The sequence below is a fragment of the Peromyscus maniculatus genome, chromosome 2 (genome assembly GCF_049852395.1).
Source record: "Peromyscus maniculatus bairdii isolate BWxNUB_F1_BW_parent chromosome 2, HU_Pman_BW_mat_3.1, whole genome shotgun sequence".
Classification (NCBI taxonomy): domain Eukaryota; kingdom Metazoa; phylum Chordata; class Mammalia; order Rodentia; family Cricetidae; genus Peromyscus; species Peromyscus maniculatus.
The window spans coordinates 154,080,429-154,102,736 of NC_134853.1; the positions used below are offsets into that span (position 1 = coordinate 154,080,429).

Consider the following 22,308-nt stretch of genomic DNA (forward strand, 5'->3'; position numbering starts at 1 on the left):
CCACTCAGTGGCTTACCTTGAGCAGATGAACCACGTGGCATATGAATTCTATCTTAATAAAGCTGTTTTTAAAAGGAGATCAAAATAATGCCAGCCTGTCTTCAGTGACAGGTATCTGAGTGGTTTGGGGGGCCTGTCATTAAGGTGGGGTGGGGAGAATAACATGTGGGCGCCTCTGCCCATATCAGTTAGCCTTCCTCCCAACCGGGTATTTTCCTTGTCCGTTTTGGAGTGTGGTGGAAAGGGGAGACACCAGATGGCCAGCCCTGTCTCCTGCTCTGTTGGACACCAGTGACAAGCAGCATCCTTGCCTCAGTCTGGGGACCATTTCCCTGCTTAGTCCCGTCTCTTTAAAGTAAGGAGAACCTGTCTGTTCGGGTTCCATTCTTGCCCTGCGTCTATACAGTCCATTGCGGATACACGGACAGTTCAGGGGTTGCTCTGAGGTGACCTCTGACCTCACTAAACTTACTCTCCTTGCTTCTTTCTCCTGTTGGGTCTCGGTCCACACTTCTGTGGCTGTGGCCCATGGGTTTGCTCACTTTTCTCTTGCTGAAGACAGTCCTCTCAAGAGTCACTGTGTGGACCTTCAGTTCTGGACCCTTAGAAGACTTGAGATTTGACCCAGAATGTGAGAAACGGTAGGAGCTACCTCGTTCAGCCGGGGCCCTGCTCCCTGTGGAGTGACCGCTATGGTGATGTTGTGTTCCCCAAAATATTGTGCACCCCAATAAACTTACTGGGGTCAGAGAACAGAACAGCCACTAGATATAGAGGCCAGAAAATGGTGGCACACAAGCTTTTAATCCTAGCATTCCAGAGGCAGAGATCCATCCGGATCTCTGTGAGTTCAAAGCCACACTGGAAACAGCCAGGGATGGTGAAACACACCTTTAATCCCATGAAGTGATGGCAGGAAGCAGAAAGGTATATAAGACTTGAGGACAAAGAACTAGAGCCTGTTAAGCTTTTAGGCTTTTAGTAGCACAGTTCAGCTGAGATCCATTTGGATGAGGACACAGAGGCTTCCAGTTTGAGGAAACAAGATCAGCTGAGGAATTGGAGAGGTGAGGTTGGATGTGGCTTGTTCTGTTCATCTGATCATTCAGCGTTCACCCCAATACTTGGCTCTGGGTTTGTTTTTATCAATAAGACCTTTTAATATTCATGCTATAGACTGCCTCGAACTGGCCTCATGCAGCTTCTGTATACAGAGCCAACAGGCATGAGTAGGGGAGACTGGGGGTGACAAAGCCCCATCATCCAGAAACCGCTTACCAAGCAAGGCCACCAGGAGGAGAATCACAATGATGCTGTTGGCGTTCCTCTCCTTGTAGAAGTACAGGAGCAGACAGAACAGGACGATCACCACCAGCTGTGGAGGACACCAGCAATCACCCAACACTTAGTCAGGAATTCAAAGTGTGTCCCCCGTCCCGCCCAGGCCCCAGTGTGTGTGTGACTAAGCAGAGAAAGAGCAGGGCAAGTGTTGGGCCCAGGGGCACCCTTGGGAGGTGGCCATAGACGGAGTGAGAGTTCGGGGCTGGCTTTGGCTGCTCAGGGGGTTCAAGGCTGGCCCGGGAAACTTAGGTCTCATCTCAGAACAAGAAAGTAAAAAGTGGCTGGTGCAGACAAATGGTAGAGCGCTTTTCAGGGACATCCCATGCCTTGGGTTCTACACCCAGCAACCCAAACCCAAAATAATAAGAAAAAAGAAAAATGCCACCCCCAAACGAGACCCGCACTCAGGGAGCCATTTGGTCAAACAACGGGAACACATCCTTTGTCACCGAGCCTCAGCTTGACAGAGCTCCCAGAAAGAGGAAGACTGCTGGTGTGGTGGCCCACCTGAAATCCCGGCACTGGGGAGGCAGAGGTGGGAGGATTGTGAGTTATAGGCTAGCCTGGGCTATGTGATGAGACTATGTCTCCAAATATAAAAAAGGAAGATGAGTGGAGTTTGGGCGTCGCAGGCTGAAGTTGCATCTGTCTCTAAATTGCTGATGTGACCCTAGGCAAGTCTAGACATCTCCAAACCCCTGCTGCCTCCACTGCACAGTAGGGATGATCCCACTCACAGGGCAACAGTCAGCGCTGTGCTGGGTGAACTCTCCCATGTGTGTGCCGGGGTGGGGGCTCCCCAGTTTTCAGCTATTGCCTGAAATGACTCTTTTTTTTTTTTTTTTTTAAAGCATTTATTTATTTATTATGTATACAGTGAGTGTTCTGCCTGCAGGCCAGAAGAGGGCACCAGATCTCACTGTAGATGGTTGTGAGCCACCATGTGGTTGCTGGAAATTGAACTCAGGACCTCTGGCAGCACAGCCAGTGCTCTTAACCTCTGGGCCATCTCTCCAGCCCTGAAATGACTCTTTGTGACTTGCCAGTGAATGTTAGGACAGCATTTGGTGCTAAACCCTAAGAGGGTAGTGCATGTGTGGGCATCTTGGGAGAGACCAGGAGTTGTGAGCCAAGCTCAGTGACCTTCCATACCCACAATGCCCAACATTTAGGGAACCCCCCCTAGACAAGTATTTCTTGAGTTTGGTTCAATCCCTTCATGCTGTGGGATGGTCTTTCTGTACACTGTGAATATATGTTGCTCTCACTGGCTGATAAAGCTGTTTGACCAATGATGAGGCAGAATAAGGTTAGGAGGTACATTCAGACTGATGATAGAAATGAAGAAGGGCAGGATCAGGGCAGACGCTTCGAGCTGTGCAAGAAGCAAGATGTGAAAGAACTGGTAAGGCATGGACCATGTGGCAATACAAAGATTAATAGAAATGGGTTAATTTAAATGTAATAGCTAGATAGTAATAAGCCCGAGCCATTGGCCAAGCATTTATAATTAACATAAGCCTCTGAGTGATTATTTAGAGCAGCTGCAGGATGGGGCAGGACAGAGAAAAGCCTCTGGTTTACACCTTCAACCGGTGGCACTGCCTTACTGCCAGGCCTGGTGAAGCCACCCAGCCCTCCAGGGGGCATCTTCCATACTCTGGGTGACTCATTCACAGCCTCATGCTGCACCCCAACAGCCCCAAGTCTAGTCTCTTGCTATTTCACAGAGAAGGAATGAGACTTGTCCAAGGCTACACAGCACACAGGCTTTGAGGCCAGCTCTCCCTGAGTGAGAGGACTGTTTCGGGGTTAGGCTCTGCTAAAACACTTCCTGTAAGGGGGTGACTAGAGGCACGGCAGACACGGCCATGGCCTCCAGAGATCCCGTCCTCTGTTTTGTGGGCCTTCTGAGGCAAAAGGGCATTCTGACTGCTCAGAGTTTCAGTGTCTCCATCGATGAGATCAGGAGGAAAGCAGCTTAAAGAGTTGAGGGAATTTGAGACACATAAACCCATTTTGCACTGTGTGGACATGAGGCCAGCTCACAGCAACAGCTGTGTGAGCACCAGGGATGTTTTCTTTTTTAGTGTGTATGTTTATCTGAAGTAGATAGAACACTACTCTGTCCCCTGGCTGCCTATCAGCTGTGTGATACTTCAAAAAACAGCATTCTTACATTGTTTAAATTCTTAACTTAAAAAGAAAAAAGCTGTTTTTAATTTTATTTATTTATTTGTTTGTTTATTTTTTGAGACAGGGTGTCCAAGTCCAAACTGGCCTTAAATTGACTATGTAGCTGAGGAGGGCTTTGAACTCCTGATCCTCCTACTGCCCTCTCTCGAGTGCTGGGATTATAGGCATGTGCCACCACACCTGGTCTATGTGGTGCTGGGGATCCAGCCCAGGGCTTCGTGCATGTCAGGGAAGAACTCTGTCAACTGAGCATCTATATTTTTAACTCCCTCTTTTATCATAAAAACTTTTTTTTCAATTTCCTATTTTTTTTGTGCCTTTCACATCATGCCTCCCAATCCCACCCATCTCCCCTACCCCAATAAAATAAAATAAAATTTAAGGGAAAAAAAGGAAGAGGGAAATCCCATCATGGAAGCTGTAGTGTGACACAGTGAATCACACAGTTTATCCATACATTTTTACATGCAGGTGATCATCGTAAACGATCATTGGTCTGGTTCGAGGCCCCTGGTCTCTGCTACGCCATTGACGCTGGGCCCTCCCTGCGACTCTTCCTAGACGTCCTATTGCTGCTCTGTGTCGTAGAGATCACAGATGGGGTGGATGTTGGGGTGGACAAACATATAGCCCTGGTTCTGGTCCTCGGTAGTTGCAGGGTTGGTCAGCCCGCCAGCTCCCCCCTGTCCTCACCACCAGGGTGAGCTCTCCAGCATTGCCCTGGCGAGTTCACCCCTTGCAGCGATGAGCAAGGGGTGGGGTCAGTTCTGCTTTCACATCCTCAGGGTCCTTCTCCCCCCCCCACACCTTCAGGGCCAGCTCTACTGTGTTGTCCAGGTGTGGCATAGGGGCCACCCTCCCAAGGGCTGCAGCTGTGAGGGGCAGGGACAGCTCTCCTGCTCTTATGACTTCAGGGCCAGCTCTTCCATCTGCCTCAGGCATTGATGGGCTTTGAGGGGCAGATGGGCAACAGGGGCGGGGGGCGGGGGGGGGGGCCGGGGGCGGGACTCTCTTCCCCGCCCATGCCGCCACATGACAGGTGAGTAGTGAGGATAGATCTCCCATCCTCACAACATTACCATAAAAACTTTAAAAGCTAGACCTACTGGAACAGCTACATGAAAAGCTGAAGCAGGAGGATCAAGACCTTAAGCCTGGGCTACACAGAGTTCAAGGATAGCCTGGGCAACTTAGTGAGATCCTGGTTCAAAATTTAAGAAGTAAAAAGAGGACCAGGGGCGTGGCTCAGCGGGAGAACTTGCCTAGCATATGTGAAGCCTTAGGTTTGATCTCTAGTACCACAAAAAATAAAAATAAAATTAGATGCATGATGTTAAAATTTTGGACACGAGAGAATGGAGTAGAAATAAAATCTACATCCTAATTTAATCTCCTAGAGACAACTACCCAGAATTTCTGTCTCTCCACCTGCCCTCACAGACACGGGTTGTGCGCACACCTTCACAGCCCTCTGATGACCCAAGACTGGCAGTGTACCGTGGATGGATTTGGATGGTGCCCAGGACAAATGTGGCACCAGCCTGACATGTGTACCCAGCACATCCTCAAGCTCAGTGGTCACACTGTGCCTCAGTGATCCCAACTGCCAGCTTTAGGGTCCAGCGAATGGGACTTGATCCTCTTTCAGCCTGTTCAAGCAGAAGGATGGGACCTTCACTTACCATGTACAGCAGAAAAGGCCAGCTCACGAGGTGCTTGGCAATGTTCTCACCTGTCATTTTCTCGTGACTATTGGGTGCAAATGTCACTAGCAGGTAGGTGCCCACGATCGCCAGACCGCAGCCAACAAAGGACAAGACATAGCGTCCTGTGGGGAGGGAGGGAGGATGGTCAGGGGCTCAGGGCTTGGGCCAGGTACAGAGGGGGCCCTTAGCAAGTCAGGGAGCCTTGGCCTGTGTCCTGGCTAGTTTTATGTCAACCTGACACAAGCTGGAGTCATCTGAAAAAATGAGGGACCCTCAACTAAGAAAATGCTTCCACAAGATCAGGCGGCAGGAAAACCGGAGGCATATTCTTAATTAGTGACTGACGGGGGAGGGCCTAGACCATTGTGGGAGGGGCCACCCTTGGCCTGGTGGTCCTGGGTTCTATAAGAGAGCTGGCTGAGCAAGCCATGGGGGAGCAAGCCAGTAAGCAGCACCCCTCCATGGCTTCTGCCTCAGCTCCTGTCTCCAGGTTCCTGCCCTGCTTGAGTTCCTGTCCTGACTTCCCTCAGTGAAAGACTGTGGATGTGGAAGTGAAAGGCAAATAAACCCTTTGCTCCCCAACTTGCTTTTGGTTGTGGCATTTCATCATAGCAACAGAAACCTTAACTCGGCCTGTGACAGGCGCCTGGCACTGCTTGTATTTTTGGTTGTTCTTTACTTGAAAAGAGTAACCTTTCTTAATGTGTTCTTTTAAGCTTTATTTGTATATTTTTATGTGTATGAGTGATGTGTCTGGGTGTATGTGCACTGGTGAGTACCTGATGCTTTTTGGAGGTCAGAGGGCATTAGATCTGGAACTGGAGTTATAGACAGTCATGATTCAACATGTGGGTCCTGGAAATTGAACCCAGGTCCTCTGAAAAAACACCAAGTGCTCTTAATGACTAAGCCATCTCTCCAGGTCCCCTTAATATGTGTGTGTTTAATTTGTTTACTTACTTGATTTGATTAACTTTCTACAAAACTTTTTAAAAATTTATTCTATTTGTATGGGTGTTTCGCCTGCATGGAGTTACAGGTGGTTGTGAGCTGTCATGTGGGTGCTAAGAACCAATCCCGGGTCCTGTGCAAGAACAGCCAGCGCTCTTAACCACTGAGCTATCTTTCCAGCCCAATTTTTTTTAAAGATTTATTTTTATTTATGTGTATGCATGTGTATTTGTATGCCACCTGTATGAAATCACAGGTATATGATATCATGCTTATAATGTTATGGGGGAGAGTTCATCATGTGCTTATCATGTACTTTGTGCACATTTACTCCCTTAAATGTCATTCTAAATATCTTAAAATTTTCTTGGTTTCCAGTGGAGGGACCTCAATTAATGTAACACTGAAGCCCCTTGATCTACAGGTCTATGTTTCCCAGTTGGCTAGAATTATCTATAAAAAAAATTATCTATAAAAAAATGGCAACTTGGATCTTTTTTTCTCCCTTCTGTGCTTCTGAATAATGTGAGACAATACGTCTAGGTCAATACCTTTACTCCGTAAACCCGGATGTTTCCTTGGGGTGAGGGGGCCAGGCCCAGGTCTAGCTGAGCTAGAGGAATCTTTCGGGGGGGGGGGCGGGATTGTGAGCAGGTTCACTAGGCTGCAAGCTCAAATTCAGCCTTTATTCACAGTGAAGCAGAGTTTCTGGCCTCCTAGGTCTAACTCCCATGGCTTTAAAACCCTGGGAAGGTGTGTTTTTGTTAGGTTTTCTAAAACCCCAACAACAGAGGCTCAATCATTATTGATGGAAGGGAATGAAGAAAGGCTAATCTTCAACAGGACCACAGACACAGCTGTGATCCATAGCCAGGCTAGGGGCACTTAACATTCACTCCCAGGAACACGGAACCCAAAGGGGAGTGGGAGGTGGAGGGGCTGTCCACGGGGCCGGCCTGGCTCCGTCAGAGACTTACTCACAAAGTCCTTCGGCTTCCATTTTTCTTTGATGAATATGATTCCGATGATGGCGCTCGCTGGGAAAGGCCAAGCACAGAGAAGAGGAGTAAGGCTGCAGTCAGGCAGAGGGGTGGCTCACCCACCCACGTCCTCTGGGGGGCTCGTTTGCATGGAGCCTGATGCACTTGTCCCCAGAGGTTTTCAGAATTTGGTCTCCTTCAGCCTCAGCCACTCCCATCCGCGAGAGAGGACCTTCTAGAGCCTTCTGTGGGATTTCTCATAAGCCAGGGTCCTGGGCCCTGAGTGCCCACTGTGCAGGTGGTAACTTCCATGTGTGATTTTTGGCATGCTCAACCTTAGAGGTGGGGGCTGCCATTAGTCTTATTTGATAAATGGGGATCCTGAGGTTAAAAGAGGTGAAGCTGATATGAAAAGGCAAGATTTGAACTCAGAACCAGAGCCTTTCTTCTTCTTCTACTGTATCCTACCTCCCTCATGGTGCTTGTCTTACTCTATTGCAGGGTCACAACTTAAACTCCTGTGATGACCTAATGGACAGGGCTGGCAGCCACTGTGAATGACTCCATTACTAGCCTGGCTCGGCCTCTCCTGGCTGTGTGACCCTGGGTAGGTCACTTCCTGAGTAGCAGTCTTCTACTCTATGAGATGGTGTTCTGGGTCTGGCTGCACCTACTTGCTGTCACATATTTAGACGGCCACAGGGGGCTTGAACTTGGCCACGGAAGCGGAAGAGCAGATGCATTTACAACATACAGTTCAGTAATCCAAGTGAGAGGCCCTTCTCTCCCGTCTTAGTGATCACTCCTATCTCCATTTCCTTTTCTCTTCTCACCCCCGCACCCCGGAATCGGTCCACAAACCCCACTGAAAACTACTACTTCTTTGAGTTGTAGGGCAATAAGATTCTAAATGCAAATCATTTAGCATACAGTAAATGTTCATAATAAAACGATTCTTGTTATTGAAGTACTTGGAACATTGATGGAAAAGTCCTAAGTAGGCAATGGATGAGCTGTTACTATGTTAAGTATATTTCTCATAGGGTGACCTCGGAAGCTCAAGGAGCTTCTTAACCTCCAGTGGCTGGCTGACCCCCAAATCTTGCCACAATTCACCCTACTTATTTATTATTGCACTGGGCATCAAAACCAGAACCTGGTACTGACTAGGGCCATCATTTTGCATCCCAGCTCTTAGCCTCTAAGTTTAAAGTTGGTTACTTATTCAAAATCAAAGACTAATATTTACAGCGTTGGCCCCTCAGTCACTTATTCCTCGCTGTGAATGAAGGTTCCAAGAGGTCTTTAGGGACCCCAACAGTGGACAGAACAGTGACAAGGACGTAAATCTAACTATTGATGGGGCTCGGTGATGGCCTGAATGCAGGAAGCAGTCCAGAGGACAACGGGGGAAGATGGAGATGGCTTAAGACCTCGCCTTAACCAGAGACATTCAAACCACTTTAGAAAAAAACGACTGGGAAAAGAAAAAAAATACTGGTCCGGCCTGGTAGCTGAGAGGCAGGCACTTGCCCAGCAGTACAAGGGCCTGGGTTTCATCCCCAACACTTAACAGAAAAGATCCTGGGTGGGGAGAACTCAGCACAGCTCCTGCAGACCACCAGGTCACCAGCCAGCCCTGCTCAACAAAGGGGATTCTTCCAGAGCGATTCAGAAATCCAATCAAGTTTCCCATTTTCCAGTTTCTTATAATTGGTAGTGGCTGCCTGCAGAACAGAGAATTCTGAGGTTCAAAAGCTTTGATCAGTTAATGATGTCTGCCCTGAGCCCATACATGAGTCATGCACAGGCCCTCCTGTGGTGAAGAGGACCTTGAATTCAAGGAGAGGTGAGACACCAAGATTCGCTGTTTTACTGAGAGCAGGGGAGAGCCAGGCAGAGAGGGGCTAGCAAAATGAAGGAAACATTCTAGATGAGTTCCAGCTCCTGGGCACGGGAGGTGACTATTCACTCATCTGTCTGTCTCTATGAGAATTGGATTTTATGCGTGACATTGGGGCATTAAAGCTCTTCATCTTTGGTCGGTTCAGGTGCTCTGATGTGGAAATCACGGGAAAATGACAGGTGGGAGAGGTAATGATGGCATGTGACTGGCCAGGATGACAGAGAAAGATCTGAACATGAATGAGTGCTTCTCAGAGGTGCAGAATGGTGACCAGATGAAAGTAGTTTAGTATGCATTGTTAGTGTGAAAGACGTTTAGATTAAGGCTTAACTTCCTTTCGCAAGTGGCCATAAAAACAATTCTAAAAAAAATGTTCTGAATCTTAAACACGGTCTGGAGGTGGAGACCCTGGCTCATATCCCTGCCCTGTTACTGAGTGGCTGTGTGATGTGTGCCTTACTTCCTGCATCTGTAAAATGGGTGCAAGGTAGGAAGAAGGAAGCCCAGCAGAGTGCTTCAGAGCTGGGCCTGTGCATGACGCGGATGCCAGATGCTATTGCCAAAGCAAGGGTGTTTTCTTACTGTCATTGTTTTGTTTTGTTTTTACCATCATTTATTTTTAAAATATTTTAAATTAAAATATAATCACATCACTTTCCCTCTTCCCTTTCTTCCCTAAGCTCTTTCCACATCCCCTGCTTTACTCTATCTCAAACCGATGGCCACAAGAGTGCTTTGTTTTTTAATCTTGGTTTTTTGGGTATGGGTGTTTGACCAGCATGTATGGCCATGTATTACATGCGTGCAGTGTCTGCAGAGGCCAGAAGAGGGCATCGGATCCCCTGAGACTGGATCCGATTGTTACAGTCCATTGTGAGCCCCCAAGTGGGTGCTAGGAATTGAACCTGGGTCCTCCGTAAGAACAGTCAGTGCTCTTAACTGCTGAGCCATCTCTCCAGCTGCCAAGAGTAGTTTTGTGTTGTGATTTTTTGTTTTTTTCGAGACAGGGTTTCTCTGTGTAGCTTTGTGCCTTTCCTGGAACTCGCTTTGGAGACCAGGCTGGCTTCGAACTCACAGAGATCTGTCTGCCTCTGCCTCCGGAGTGCTGGGACTAAAGGTGTGTGCCACCACTGCCTGGCTGTGTGTTTTGTTTTTTCGAGACAGGGTTTCTTTGAGTAGCCCTGGCTGTGCTGGGACTAAAGGTGTGCGCCACCACCACCTGGCCCCAAGACTGGTTTTTGAATGGGAGTGCTCTGAGCTTCATGGTGGCACTTGGGCCACACCGACGATGGATCCTGGGTGAAGAGAAGGCGGGGGGGGGGGGGGGCTTACCTATTACTGAGACGGCACTGAGGGGTACGATGAGGGACAGCGGGGCGAAGGCGTAGGAGGCGAACACGCCCAGCTCGCCCAGCAGCAGCAAGAGCAGTCCCAGCCACCATGTCTTGGTCTTGAAGTAGGCCCGGGGGTCCTTGGAGCCTGCCAGGCGGATGTGGCAGTATTTCTACAAGTCCGAGAAGGAATGCGATTAGACCAGATGTTTGGAGAAAATCAAAGGCTCTGATGAAGGAACCCAAGCTGATGCTCCACTTTTGAAAACCATATGTGGGGCCTTGAGTTGGGTTTGGGGGAGATGTGGGTGAGACCTGGAAATTGGCATTTCTTTGTATGCATGCATATTTACATGTATGTAGATATGCATGCACGTGTGTATAGGGGCTGCATGTTTACATGTATATGGGTATGCATTTGTGCATGCATGCATGCATGTGTATGTGTGTGTATGTAGGCTAGAGAAAACAATCTTTCACCATGGTTTTTGACAGAGTGACTTGGTGGTCTGGGCTTGACAAGTAGCCTAGGCTGGCTTGCCAGTGAGTCCCGGTGATTCACTTGTCTGCCACCCCAGCACTGGGGTTACAAATACACACCACCACACCTGCTGTTTTTACAGAGGCTCAGGGGATTGAACTCAGGTCCTCAGGCCTGCAAGGCAAGGGCTTCACCCACTATGATATCCTCCAGCCCCTGTCTTTCTCGAGACACTGTCTCATGTCGCCCAAGCTGGTCTTCACATTTCAATCCTCAGGGCTGGAGAGATGCCTCAGTGGCTAAGAGCACTGGCTGCTCTTACAGAGAAGCCGGGTTTAGTTCCTGGCACCCATATTGTGGCTCACAACCATCCATTACTTCAGTTCCAGGGGATCCAATCCCCTCTTCTGACATCACAGGCACCAGACACACACAAGGTACAAAGACATACAGACAGACAAAACACTCACAAATAAATCTAAAAAAAAAAAAGAAAAAGAAATTGAAATCTTCCTGTGCCCACCTCTTGAGTTCGGGGATATCAGGCATGCGCCACTGTGCCTGGAGCTCAGGGCCTCGGAGAACCTCTGAGAAATCTAACAGAGGACATTACCCACTGACTCCTGTTGTCACTAGTATGGGGACACTCTTGTCTCTTGGGACACATGTGTACCAGTTCCCTGGACCTCAGGGGAAGCTCCTCAAGCTGCCAGCCTGCTCCACAGCACAGCTGTGGCCACCGCCAGGCCAGGCCAGGCCAGGCGCTGTCGGGGCTCTCCAGTAACTGTGGCAGCCCCTGTCCCTGAGACTTGAGGCGTCCACAGCACTGGGATCAGAGCCAAAGGTGACGGTACCACGGTACCACGATGATCCCAGCAGCTGGAGGCACAGGGGCCTGTGGTTAAGATGTCACTCCACGGCTAGAGGCCAGGGGCTTGGCTGGGGAGACGGCACTATCAGAGAAGTATCTACTGTACAAGCATGAGTTTGGATCTCACCATCCATGTAGAAAGCCAGGTGTGGCAGTGGCTGCCTGAAACCCTGGCACCGGGGAGAAAGGAACAGGAAGTGGTTTGCTGGCCAGCTGGTCTTGCAGTCATTAAGCTCCAGGTTCAATGAAAGGCCTTGTCTCAAAAAAACAAGGTGTGGCTGGAGAGACCACTCAGTGGTAAAAGTATGTAAGACCAGTCAGCGGTTAAGGGTAGTCCTGCTTTGCTGGAGGACCCGAGTTTGGGCACCCACTTCAGGCACCGCCCACAACTCCAGCCCCAGGGGAATCTGATACCTCTGGACTCCGGAGGCACCTGTACTCGGGTGCACACACCCACTGCTGACACACAATTCAAAGTAAAGCAAATCTTAAAAAATAAATAAGGTGGAGAGCGACTGAGGACGGCACTCGCCTTTGATCTCGGGATTCCACATGCAGGTGTGCACACCTGCCCACACATGCGCACACACACACAAAACTGGAGGTCCTGACCTATGGGAGCCTGGCGGGTATGGGCAGGGGAAGTAGGACTGCAGAGAGACTCAGGGAGCAGACAGGGTCTCCCTGCCCCCCCAGAGAGCGGTTCAGCAGACCTTCCTCCGCCGGGGACAGCGCTGGCACCTGAGACTCACCTGCAGGTTAAGGGCGATGCTGACCACGAGGTGCCCGAAAATCGCCAAGAGAGCGCCAATCAAGTTTTCCTAGAAGGAAGGGTCACAGAACGGATGTGAGTGGCACTTAAGCCAAGGGGTCCCAGGACACATGTGATATCCAGCAGTCTGCCCCCAAACAAAACCAGGACGAGGCCCACACTCTCTCCCTCCAGACCTGAGGTTGGAGTCTCGCCACCTGGGCATCACCCGGCTTGTGCAGACAGGCAATGTGTAGAAACCAGTGGGCATGAGAGGAAGGCAGGCTGGGGCTCCTGCCGTCTCGCCAGGGGAGTCTTCCTGTCCTCTGACAGTCCAGCAAGAACGTCTCAATAGCCAGCATCAGCGGGGACTTTTCAGTTATTTAATCGATGCAAAACTCATTTATATCACCCTAGCCGTGAGATTCAGGTTCCCTGGCATGCTATTTTTTTTTTAAATAAAAAGAATTACTCAGCATATATTTATGATAGAATAATTAAGAGCAGCATGTGGTGGCCACACCTGTCATCCCAGCACTTTAGGAGGTAGAGGCAGGAGGATTAAGAGTCAAGGTCATCCTTATGAGATGTTATCTCAAAAACCATAAAACCATGGGGCTGGAGAGAGGGCTCCATGCAAAGAGTGCATAATGTTCTGAAAGTTCCCTTTGCAGCACCCATTTGAGGCAGCTCACAATTGACTGTAGCTCTAGCTCCTGGGGATCTGCAGCCTCCCCTCTCCCTTCCCACCCCACCCCCAGCACAGCACTGATGTATACAACATACTGTGGACATACTTCTCTGTCAGGCATATTGCATTCATCATTTTTTTTTCTTTTGAGCCAGGGTTTCTCTGTGTAGCTTTGCACCTTTCCTGGAACTCACTCTGTAGCCCAGGCTGGCCTCGAACTCACAGAGATCCACCTGCCTCTGCCTCCCGAGTGCTGGGATTAAAGGTGTGCGCCACCACCGCCTGGCGCATTCGTCATTTTAAAAGGTCAGCAAGTGCCTTATCACCTGAGTTGCAGCTCCCGCCCCAGGTCACCATTTTAAAGTTTTATTTATGTGTATGCACTTGAGTGGGACCCGAACCCAGGCCCTCTGCAAGAATAGCAAGTGTTCCTAATTGCTGAGCCACCTCCCCAGTCCCCATACAGACTGTTTCTGACAGAGAAATGTGGTGGTTCCATACGGTTCAACTTGTAACTGGGCCCCCATTCCTTTCACACAGAGACCAGGCCATCCTTTGATGGCCTGCTGGCTAAAAGAACGAGGCCCATGAGAAGTACTGTTTCATGCCAAGGGGAAGTTAAGGGCTAAAGAAGAGGAAAAAGCCTCCTGCCACACAGACATGCCAATGCCATTTCAGGGAGGGCTGATGAGAAGGAATGGAGAAGTGAAAACTAGAAAAACCCACAAGGACAAATGAATTTACACACCAGAACTTCTCACAGTGAAGGGTTCTAATGGTCAAGGCTGGCATTCACAGAGTGCTCACCCGTGATGGGGAGGCCTGGTCAAGGCTGGCATTCACAGGGTGCTCACCCGTGATGGGGAGGCCCCATCAAAGCTAGCATTCATAGAGTGCTTACCCGTGATGGGGAGGCCCTCTCTATACATTCCCTGTGGGTCACATACAACCTTAGGAGAATTGGGCTTAGTGGTAGACACACTGATGATCTCAGTTCCGGAGAAGTGGGCCATCCTTGGTTATATAGTGAGTTCAAAACTAACCTGGGCTACATGGCAAGACCTTGTCATAAAAAAAATAAAAAATAAAAAAAAAACCTATGGGGCTGGAGAGAGGGCTCAGTGGTTCAGAGCACTTAGTGCTCGTGCAGAGGACCCAGGTTTGATTCCCAGCACCCACATGGTAGCTTACAAACTTGTAGCTCATTCCAGAGATTCCCTAACACCTCTTCTGATCTCTGAGGACTCCTGAGTATACATGGCGCACATATATACACTCAGACGGACAAATAGACAGATACAGACAGACACATACACCCCAAAATAAATAAGAAGCAAAAACAAAAACAAGCCCCAAACCAAGCTAAACCAAAACCAAACCCCCAAACTAGTCAAACAGCAAACACCTCCAAGCAGCCCTAAGAGGTAGTGGTCCACTTTAATCTCTTCTCAGCACTGAAGCCGGAAGCTCACGGATGAACAGAGTGAGCTCTGGAGAGGTGACACAAGCCGACCAGGGTACAGACAGGAGGGCCTGGGATTGGAAGTGGGACTTCTGGTCTCCTGATAAGAATGCTGGCCCCACGTGGTCTCCAGGGTGCTCTCCGAGGAGTCGATTCAGAAGGGGAGAAGGAACTCGGGGCAGGGGTGGGGCACTGTGTAAGTACTCCACTCGGAGCTGACGCAGGCAGCTGAGTCTGCTCAAGCCGTTTGCGGCACGTTAATCTTAACGTCTAATAGCCGGTTACAGACAGACATGGTGAGTAACAGCAGACATCACTCAGGCCCTCGGATCTGAGTGTCTCCAAGGGCCTCATCAGCGCTAATTATGCCCCCCGAACCCTTGTGAAGTGATGCGTGGTCTCCTTTTATGAACATTTAAAGTCATGGACAGCTGCCACCGCCCAGGGGTTACACAGTTTGAACACACATTCACCAGCTGCCCTCAGGGCTTGGCACGAAGCATTCAGAGCCAAGAAGGATCCTGCCCGAAGTTCCTCCTGCAGACTCAGAGCTGGATGACTGGCCTCTAGTTCTGAAGCATGGCCAATGGCTTCCTCACTTGGACCCCCAGCAGCTCCCTCAGTCGCTGAAGCGTCACCCTTGGTCCTTGTGGGGACTATTCACAGTGAGACATACCAAGTGTGTGACTAACACCGACTCTTAGGAACTTGGAATACAGACGTGGCCCTTAAGGTGCACTTGGGGACAAGCAGGTCTCAGCTGAGGGACGTGTGGTCCAAACTGCCTGGTGGTGGCTAAGGCTACGGCTTCATCTGGGCTGTCTGTGTGGCCTGAGAACCTGTCACCTTGGAGGGGTGAGTAGCTTGAGGCCAGGCCATATCAGTCCTCGACAGTCTCCCAGCTTTCCAGCAGAGAGTCGAGGTGATGGGATGAATAAGCAAATGCTGCCAGGCACGGCTTCTCATGGACATTACCTGAGGAGGCGCGAGACCAGGCCAGAGGTGCAGCTCAGGCCCATGCACGGCCAGCAGAGCCCAGCTCAAGCCAGGACGCTTTGCTCCCTTATAATTTTTGGGTGAGAAGTAGCAATGAGCCTTATGTTTAGGATAACCCCACATTACCTAAATGGAGACACCTGTAGAATGAAAGGGTGCCCCACTCATGTGGCATGAGCCAGGAGTTTTCCTTATTTATTCAGTGAGACCTTTGGACCAAAGTGTCCTCAAAGTGAAACCTGGAAGGGCACCACGGGACAGAGGCAGTGACATTTCAGACTGCTTCGAGTCAGGGCTGCAAGCTCCCCGCAACCTCGGTATTAGGGAGACAATGGAAAGGCCAAAGACACCTCTCTCTGCTCCTGTATGGATTCAGCACAGCGGACCTGAGTGGGGTCCTGAGTGGGGTACTTCCTTGCTGTGTGACTTTGGGGAAAATGACCTCGAGTCTCTGGGCCTCCGCCTTCAGGTTTTAAAATGAAAGCGGATTATAAACCCCCCTATGATGATGTTCCACCAAAGGGAGCTGAAGCATCACACAAAATAGTAAATCCTAAAATGACTCCAGCAACTGCTATGGTTTGTCTTCATGTCTTTTTACTTATTTATTTTTTAAAGACAGTGTTTCCTGTAGCCTCGAACTCATTATGTCATTGAGGACAACCCTGAATTTCTGGTCCTACTGCCCACACACCTAAGTGTGCCGCCAAGTCTGGCTTCTACGGGCTCACCTTTACTATCGTCCGTTTTTGTTTGGTTGGTTTTGTTGAGACAGGGTTTCCTTGTGTAGCCTTAGCTGTCTTAGACCAGCTCTGTAGACCAGGCTGGCCTCGGACTCAGAGACCTGCCTGCCCCTGCCTCCCAAGTGCTGGAATTAAAGCTCTCCTGTGCCCACCCCACGCTGCCCCCTGCACCACCAAGTTATGGGCTGACAAGGGGCAGGCCCAGCTCTCCCACAAGGTGCAGGGCCCTGAAGCTGATATATTCTAATCCAAACTGATTTTTTTTTTTAATTCCCCATGACTCTGAAAGAAAATGAAGTGTTTCCAGAAAGGCAGCTGTAGGTGAGAGGCAATCCCTGTATGTGGATATTGGCATCCAAGTGAGTCAGCTCACATGCCGTGACCTAGGTCCCTCTCAGGTCTGTTCCCACCAGCCTCCATTTAAATACGACCACCATCACAGACAACAACTGGAGGGTAAACTGATCTCCCACAATGCTTTGGGCCCAGAGCTGTAAACAGGTAAGCTGCATCCTGGCTTACTTTGGGTGGCTAGCATTCCAGAGAACGCATCTCAGCGAACCAGGTTCTGCCACACCTGCAGCTTGGCTTCAGGCCACCTCCTTGACACCGTCTTTAACAGATGAGGTATTGCCTGCCTTGTGGCAGGCATCCCGACGACACTCATCACCAGAAGTAGGAACAGAAGGAGCCTAGCTGAGTGCCTGGCACAATATGAGCGGCACAAAATGGTGGCCAAGACCCTGGACCCTGGCGACGAGAAGATGATTCAAATTCCAGCTTTTCTGACTCTATTGACTGTGTGACCTCAGGCAAGTTAATGGACTTCTCTGTGCTAGTTTCCTTACATGTAAGGTGAAGTTATAGCAGACTTACTTCCTGGGACAGTCTCTGCTACACAGCCAATGCTCAACAACACACACTAGCTGCCGTTATGATGCCTATGGCAGTGTCTGTTAACTGACTATGGACAGAGGACCTGTATTTCCCAGTGGGAAGTGTTGGAACAAGTGATAAAGGAACTGGGTGGATGGTAGGGTTTCCCAGGCAGAAATGGATGACTCATGCAGCTTGGAGTTCCTCATTCTGGGCATTCCAACCATTCTCCTAATTACCCTACAGGGCTGATTCTGGCCTGACCTGCAGGTCTGTGACTTTTCCAGGTTTTAACTCAAGATAGATCAATCAAAGCTAGGGCCTGTCTGAGTCCAAAGTCCGAGGTCTCAGCACTCTGCTCTTAGCCCTCCCTCCCTCCTTCTGTCCTTCCCTCTTTCCTTTTTTTTTTTTTTCTTTCTTTTTTTTTTTTTGGTGGTGGTGGTGAGACCTGAGTCTCACTATGTAGCCCAGTCTGGCCTAGAACTCACAGAAATCCACCTGCCTCTGCCTCCCAAGTCCCAGAATTAAAGGCATGTGCCACTAATGCCCAGCACCACATTTTTTCTTAATGGCAAGTCCTTGTGGAGACCTGTCTTCCCCATTTCTCTCCTGGACTCCAGGGAAGATGCACCTGTCATCCATCCACATAGCTGCCCAGGCTGACAGCCTGACCTACTGAAGCTGGTCTATAAACCACGGCCTCCAGGATTCTAGCCCAGGTTTGCTGGGCGGGGATTTGTAAAGAGAGAGGCAGACAAAGAAATGTGTTCAAGGCTGAGACAGAGCTCCCCAGGGATGTCTGGTAACTAGCCAGGCCTGGGGACCACCACAAACTCCGCCCCGTCTTTTGACAAAGAAACTGAGGCACTGAAAGAGAAAGCCTGACTTCTCTGAGATCAAATGTGATGACAAAGCTGAGCTGGATCCCAGGTCTCCCGATCTTCACTGTAGCTGTTCTGCACATCACCCATCCCTCCTCCAAGAACACGGTAGTGGCCACGAGGGAGATGGAAATGACAGGCTTCCGTGGAAAGATCAGAGAGCAAGAAAATCATGCCGCCTTGGCTTGGAAATAGACCCAGCTCTGCATGGGCGCTACCTAGATGGGATGGAATCACTGAGGAATGTCACGGCCCGTCCTTGCTCTCTCCACAGTGAGCAGACTTTCAGGACTCCCATACGTGTGTATCCAGCCTCCCCGATTGGGTGGAATTAAAATGAAACCAGCCCTTTCGTTCTCCTCCTGTGTCTCTCCCTAGCACCTGCCTTGGCCTACAGGGTGACAGGGTCATCAGGAGTGTGTTGAAGCAGAGAGAGGGCACCGACTAAGAAGCCAAGATGCCAGTAAGGTGGTTAAGAGCATGCTACCATATAACCCCATGCCTCAGTTTCCTCGTCCCCAGAGACGGAAACGCTGCTGGCGGCCACCTGCTGAAAGCGAGCCATCATGTTAGTCACTGGTCCAAGCTTGATGTGGCGGAATTCATTTGCTCCTCCTAACGGCCAGGAGGCAGGTATTACTGTCACCCCACTTTACAGATGAGGAAAAGTGTGGGTCCATTTAGTGCCGATGAGACGATTGCCTGGGAAAACACACGCGAAGGACTCGGCACAGCACTGGGGCAGAATGAAAGCTCAGCACTCGAGACTTGTGGAGATTCTTATCATCACTCAGAGCTAAAAATACGTCGTAGTTCTTCCTAGCCGTGTGCTACATGATCTCAACTACGCCACTTCCCATCATTTGGCTCCATTTCCCCAACCCATAAAATCAGAGTGTTCGATGATCTCTCAGTCTCCTTCAGCCCAGGGTGTTATCAGTCTCGACTGTGAGGGCTATCTTAAAAAAAGTATTTATTTAATCTCATGTGCATGTGTGTGCACCTGAGTATATATATGTACAGGCACCACATATATGCATGTGGAAGTGCCTGAGGAAGGTCAGAAGAGGAGTAGGATGCCCTGGGTCTGTCATGTGGCTACTAGGAACTGAACTTGAGTCCTTTGCAAGAGCAGTAAGCGCTCTTAACCACTGAGCCACCTCTCCAGCCCCTGGGATGGTTCTTTTTAATTGTCAACTCGACACAGCCTAGCGTCACCTGGGAAGACAGTCTCAGTGAAGGAATGTCTAGATCTGGGTGGCCTGAGGACATGTCTGTGGAGACCTTCTTATGCTCACTGATGTGGGAAGAACTGCCCACTGTGGGCGGCACCATTCCCTAGATCTGGGTCCTGGGGAAAGGGAGAAAGCGAGCTGAGCACTAGCATGCACGCATCCTTTGCTTTCTGATCTTGATTATGGATGTCATGTGGCCAGCTCCCTCAAGCTCCTGCTATAACGGTCTGTGACCTGGAATTATGAGCTTCTCCCTGCAGTTGCTTCTATCACAGTGAAAGGAAATGAAACTAAGAAACCAACTAATTCAGAAAAAACAACAAGCTTTAAAAACGATTCCAGTCCTTACATGCTTAGGAACACCGGAATCTGACGCTAAAACCTTTTACCTATTCATAGGAAACAATCTGAAACACACTCAAGGAAATAATCCGAGATGAGCACCAGGGTTGGCACTCAGTCATGTTCACAGTTCATCTCATCCCATATTCTAAACACCCTGAGTGCCCACCAACAGGGAAGCCTTCATGCAAATTCCCATATAGCGGCTCAACAGGTGACTAGCAGACATTCTGGCAGCGTGCTTTGTGGGGAAGTATTCCACCATCAGTGCCATGAGGAAGTGGTCCACCAGGAAGGGGAACTGAAACAACCAAGATCCAAAACCTTCTAAACAATGTGGCACCAGGTCTTAAAATACTAGAAAAAGACAAGGTAGACTGAGATGTGAACAGAGAGGCTCTCCAACTAAAACCCAAATCTTCTGGACTGGAGAGATGGCTCAGTGATTAAGAACACGCACTACTCTTACAGAGGACCTGGGTTTGTTTCCCAGCACCCACATACTGGTTCACAACCATCCGTAACTCCAGATCCAGAGGAAACACTGCTTTCGACCTCCTTGGGCATGGTGTACAGATGTACACATATATACATAAAATAAAACAAATATTAAAAAAAAAATAAACAAGCTGGGCAGTGGTGGTGCACACCTTTAATCCCAGCACTCGGGAGGCAGAGCCAGGCGGATCTCTGTGAGTTCAAGACCAGCCTGGTCTACAGAGTAAGATCCAGGACACCAAAACAACACAGAGAAACCCTGTCTTGAAAAAACAAAAAACAAAAACAAAAAATAAACAAATCTCAAATCTCCTAACTGGAAGTGTATCCCTTTTAAAATTCTGCAATTAAGGTATGTCTCTACTTCTCTATTTTTTTCAGCATTTGTATTTATTTTATTAATGTTATTTTTGTGTGTGTGTGCGTGCGCGTGCGCACGCAGGTGCATGGACGTGTGAAGGTCAGAGGTCAACCTCCAGAGTTCTCATCATTTGCTCTCCATCTCATTTATTGAAGCCAGGTTTTTTGCTTGAACTCAGAGCTGGCTGACCTGACCAGTCTAGCTAGCCAGCTTGCTCCGGGGATTCCCCTGTCTCTACTTCCTGTGTCTTGAGATTATAGGCGGCCTACCAAAATTGCTTGGCATTTACCTGGGTGTTGTGGATCCAAACTCTGGCCCTCACCCTTGTCCAGTACCTCACTCTCCTGCCTGAGCCATCTCCCCAGCCCTGTTTTTATCTGTTTGAATGAGCATTTCTTCTCTTTGGATTCCAGGTTGTACTGTATGTGTGGAGGACCTGCCTGTCTCAGCTGGTCATCGGCATACAGACGCAGGGCACACCTGTGAGGCCATTCAGCTCCTGTGTCCCTCTTGACAGAAACCCACAAAACTCCCAAAGGAAAGTGAAGCGCTTGCCTTGTAGGAGAAGGAGGCCTCGCTGCTGCTCAGGCTCATGGAGCTGCTGGTCGGTGGGAGCTGCTGCAGCTGCAGACCTGCGCTGTGGGCCCCGTCCATGGCTGTCTAGTGGCACATCTTGCCTGGCCGGGCGCTGGGGCTGCTGCTAGGCAGGGTGCAGGCTGGAAGCCATCTCTCCCAGGGTCCACCTCCTTCCAGCAGCTTCCCAGGTCTCCTCCTCAGCAAAATGCGTTCTCTGGGCTCTTTTGCTTGATTCACAGCCTTCTCCTCAGGTTCCCCGAGAAAGAGGCAGCTCGTGTGTCTCTCCCAAGCAGAAGGGCGAGGGTGTGTCTTCTGACTTTGGCTAAGCTCTGGGTGGTGGAGAAGGACATGAAAAATTCATGCACATGAGACATAGCACCCAAGTGCATTGCTTAAGAATGCCTTTCACGCAAAGCATGACTGACCACCCAAAGGGGACCCTGAAGGCATGATTATCGGGCCTCTGACCTTCTGAATAAAGAGATATTCTTTGAAAAGCTTTATACCTGGCCCTTAGACATCCCATTTCTTCTCCTTCTCCAGGACAAGATTAAAAAAAACACCTACATCCACTTCTCCAGGTCTCCAAAATCAACAAATAGATCCCATGAGTAGCATCAAATAGGAGCCATCATCGGGTGTGGCAGCATATGCTTGCAATCCCAGCACTCGGGGGAGGCTGAGGCTGAGGCAGGAAGACTATGGGATAGCCTGGGCTATATAATAAGGTCTTGTCTTAGAGCAAACCAAATGAACAGTAACGACAATAAAACTCAAACCAAATCAAACATCAAATCATGGGGTTTTCAACTTAGGAAGGAAAGAATGTGAAGATAATCCTGGCATGGGGGTGGGGGAGGGACACTGAACTGGGAGGTGGGACCAGATGCCCATGTCAGTTTGGCTGTGGGTGACTCAGTCTTATCTGTAAAGTGTGGATAGTCATGTGGCTTCAAGCAGGATGACAATCACCCTGTTAATGTCACTGGACTGGTGTTTTCAGTGTTTCTCAAACTTCTCCCAAACACAGGAAAGGAAATCTGTACCAAGAGCTCATGGTCGAAACCCTACCACCATAGCAAAAGGTTCTATGAAGTCTTCTTATGCTTAGAAAAAAAAAATGAACATACAAA

General features: G+C 49.4%; 1 protein-coding gene across 4 annotated transcripts in view; it reads right to left on the bottom strand.

Moving 5' to 3' along the window:
- Positions 1-22,308, bottom strand: part of Nipal3 (NIPA like domain containing 3) — a 41,076-nt gene that overhangs the window by 15,613 nt on the left and 3,155 nt on the right. For all 4 annotated transcript variants that reach the window (XM_006975671.4, XM_015994554.3, XM_076565391.1 and 1 more), the window contains exons 2-7: positions 21,155-21,504; positions 12,516-12,584; positions 10,413-10,584; positions 7,172-7,231; positions 5,220-5,365; positions 1,279-1,375 (exon numbers count right to left, since the gene is read on the bottom strand). In XM_006975671.4, coding sequence (XP_006975733.2) covers positions 1,279-1,375; positions 5,220-5,365; positions 7,172-7,231; positions 10,413-10,584; positions 12,516-12,584; positions 21,155-21,253 — 643 coding nt within the window. In that variant the 5' untranslated portion in view covers positions 21,254-21,504. The remainder of the gene's footprint in view (positions 1-1,278; positions 1,376-5,219; positions 5,366-7,171; positions 7,232-10,412; positions 10,585-12,515; positions 12,585-21,154; positions 21,505-22,308) is intronic.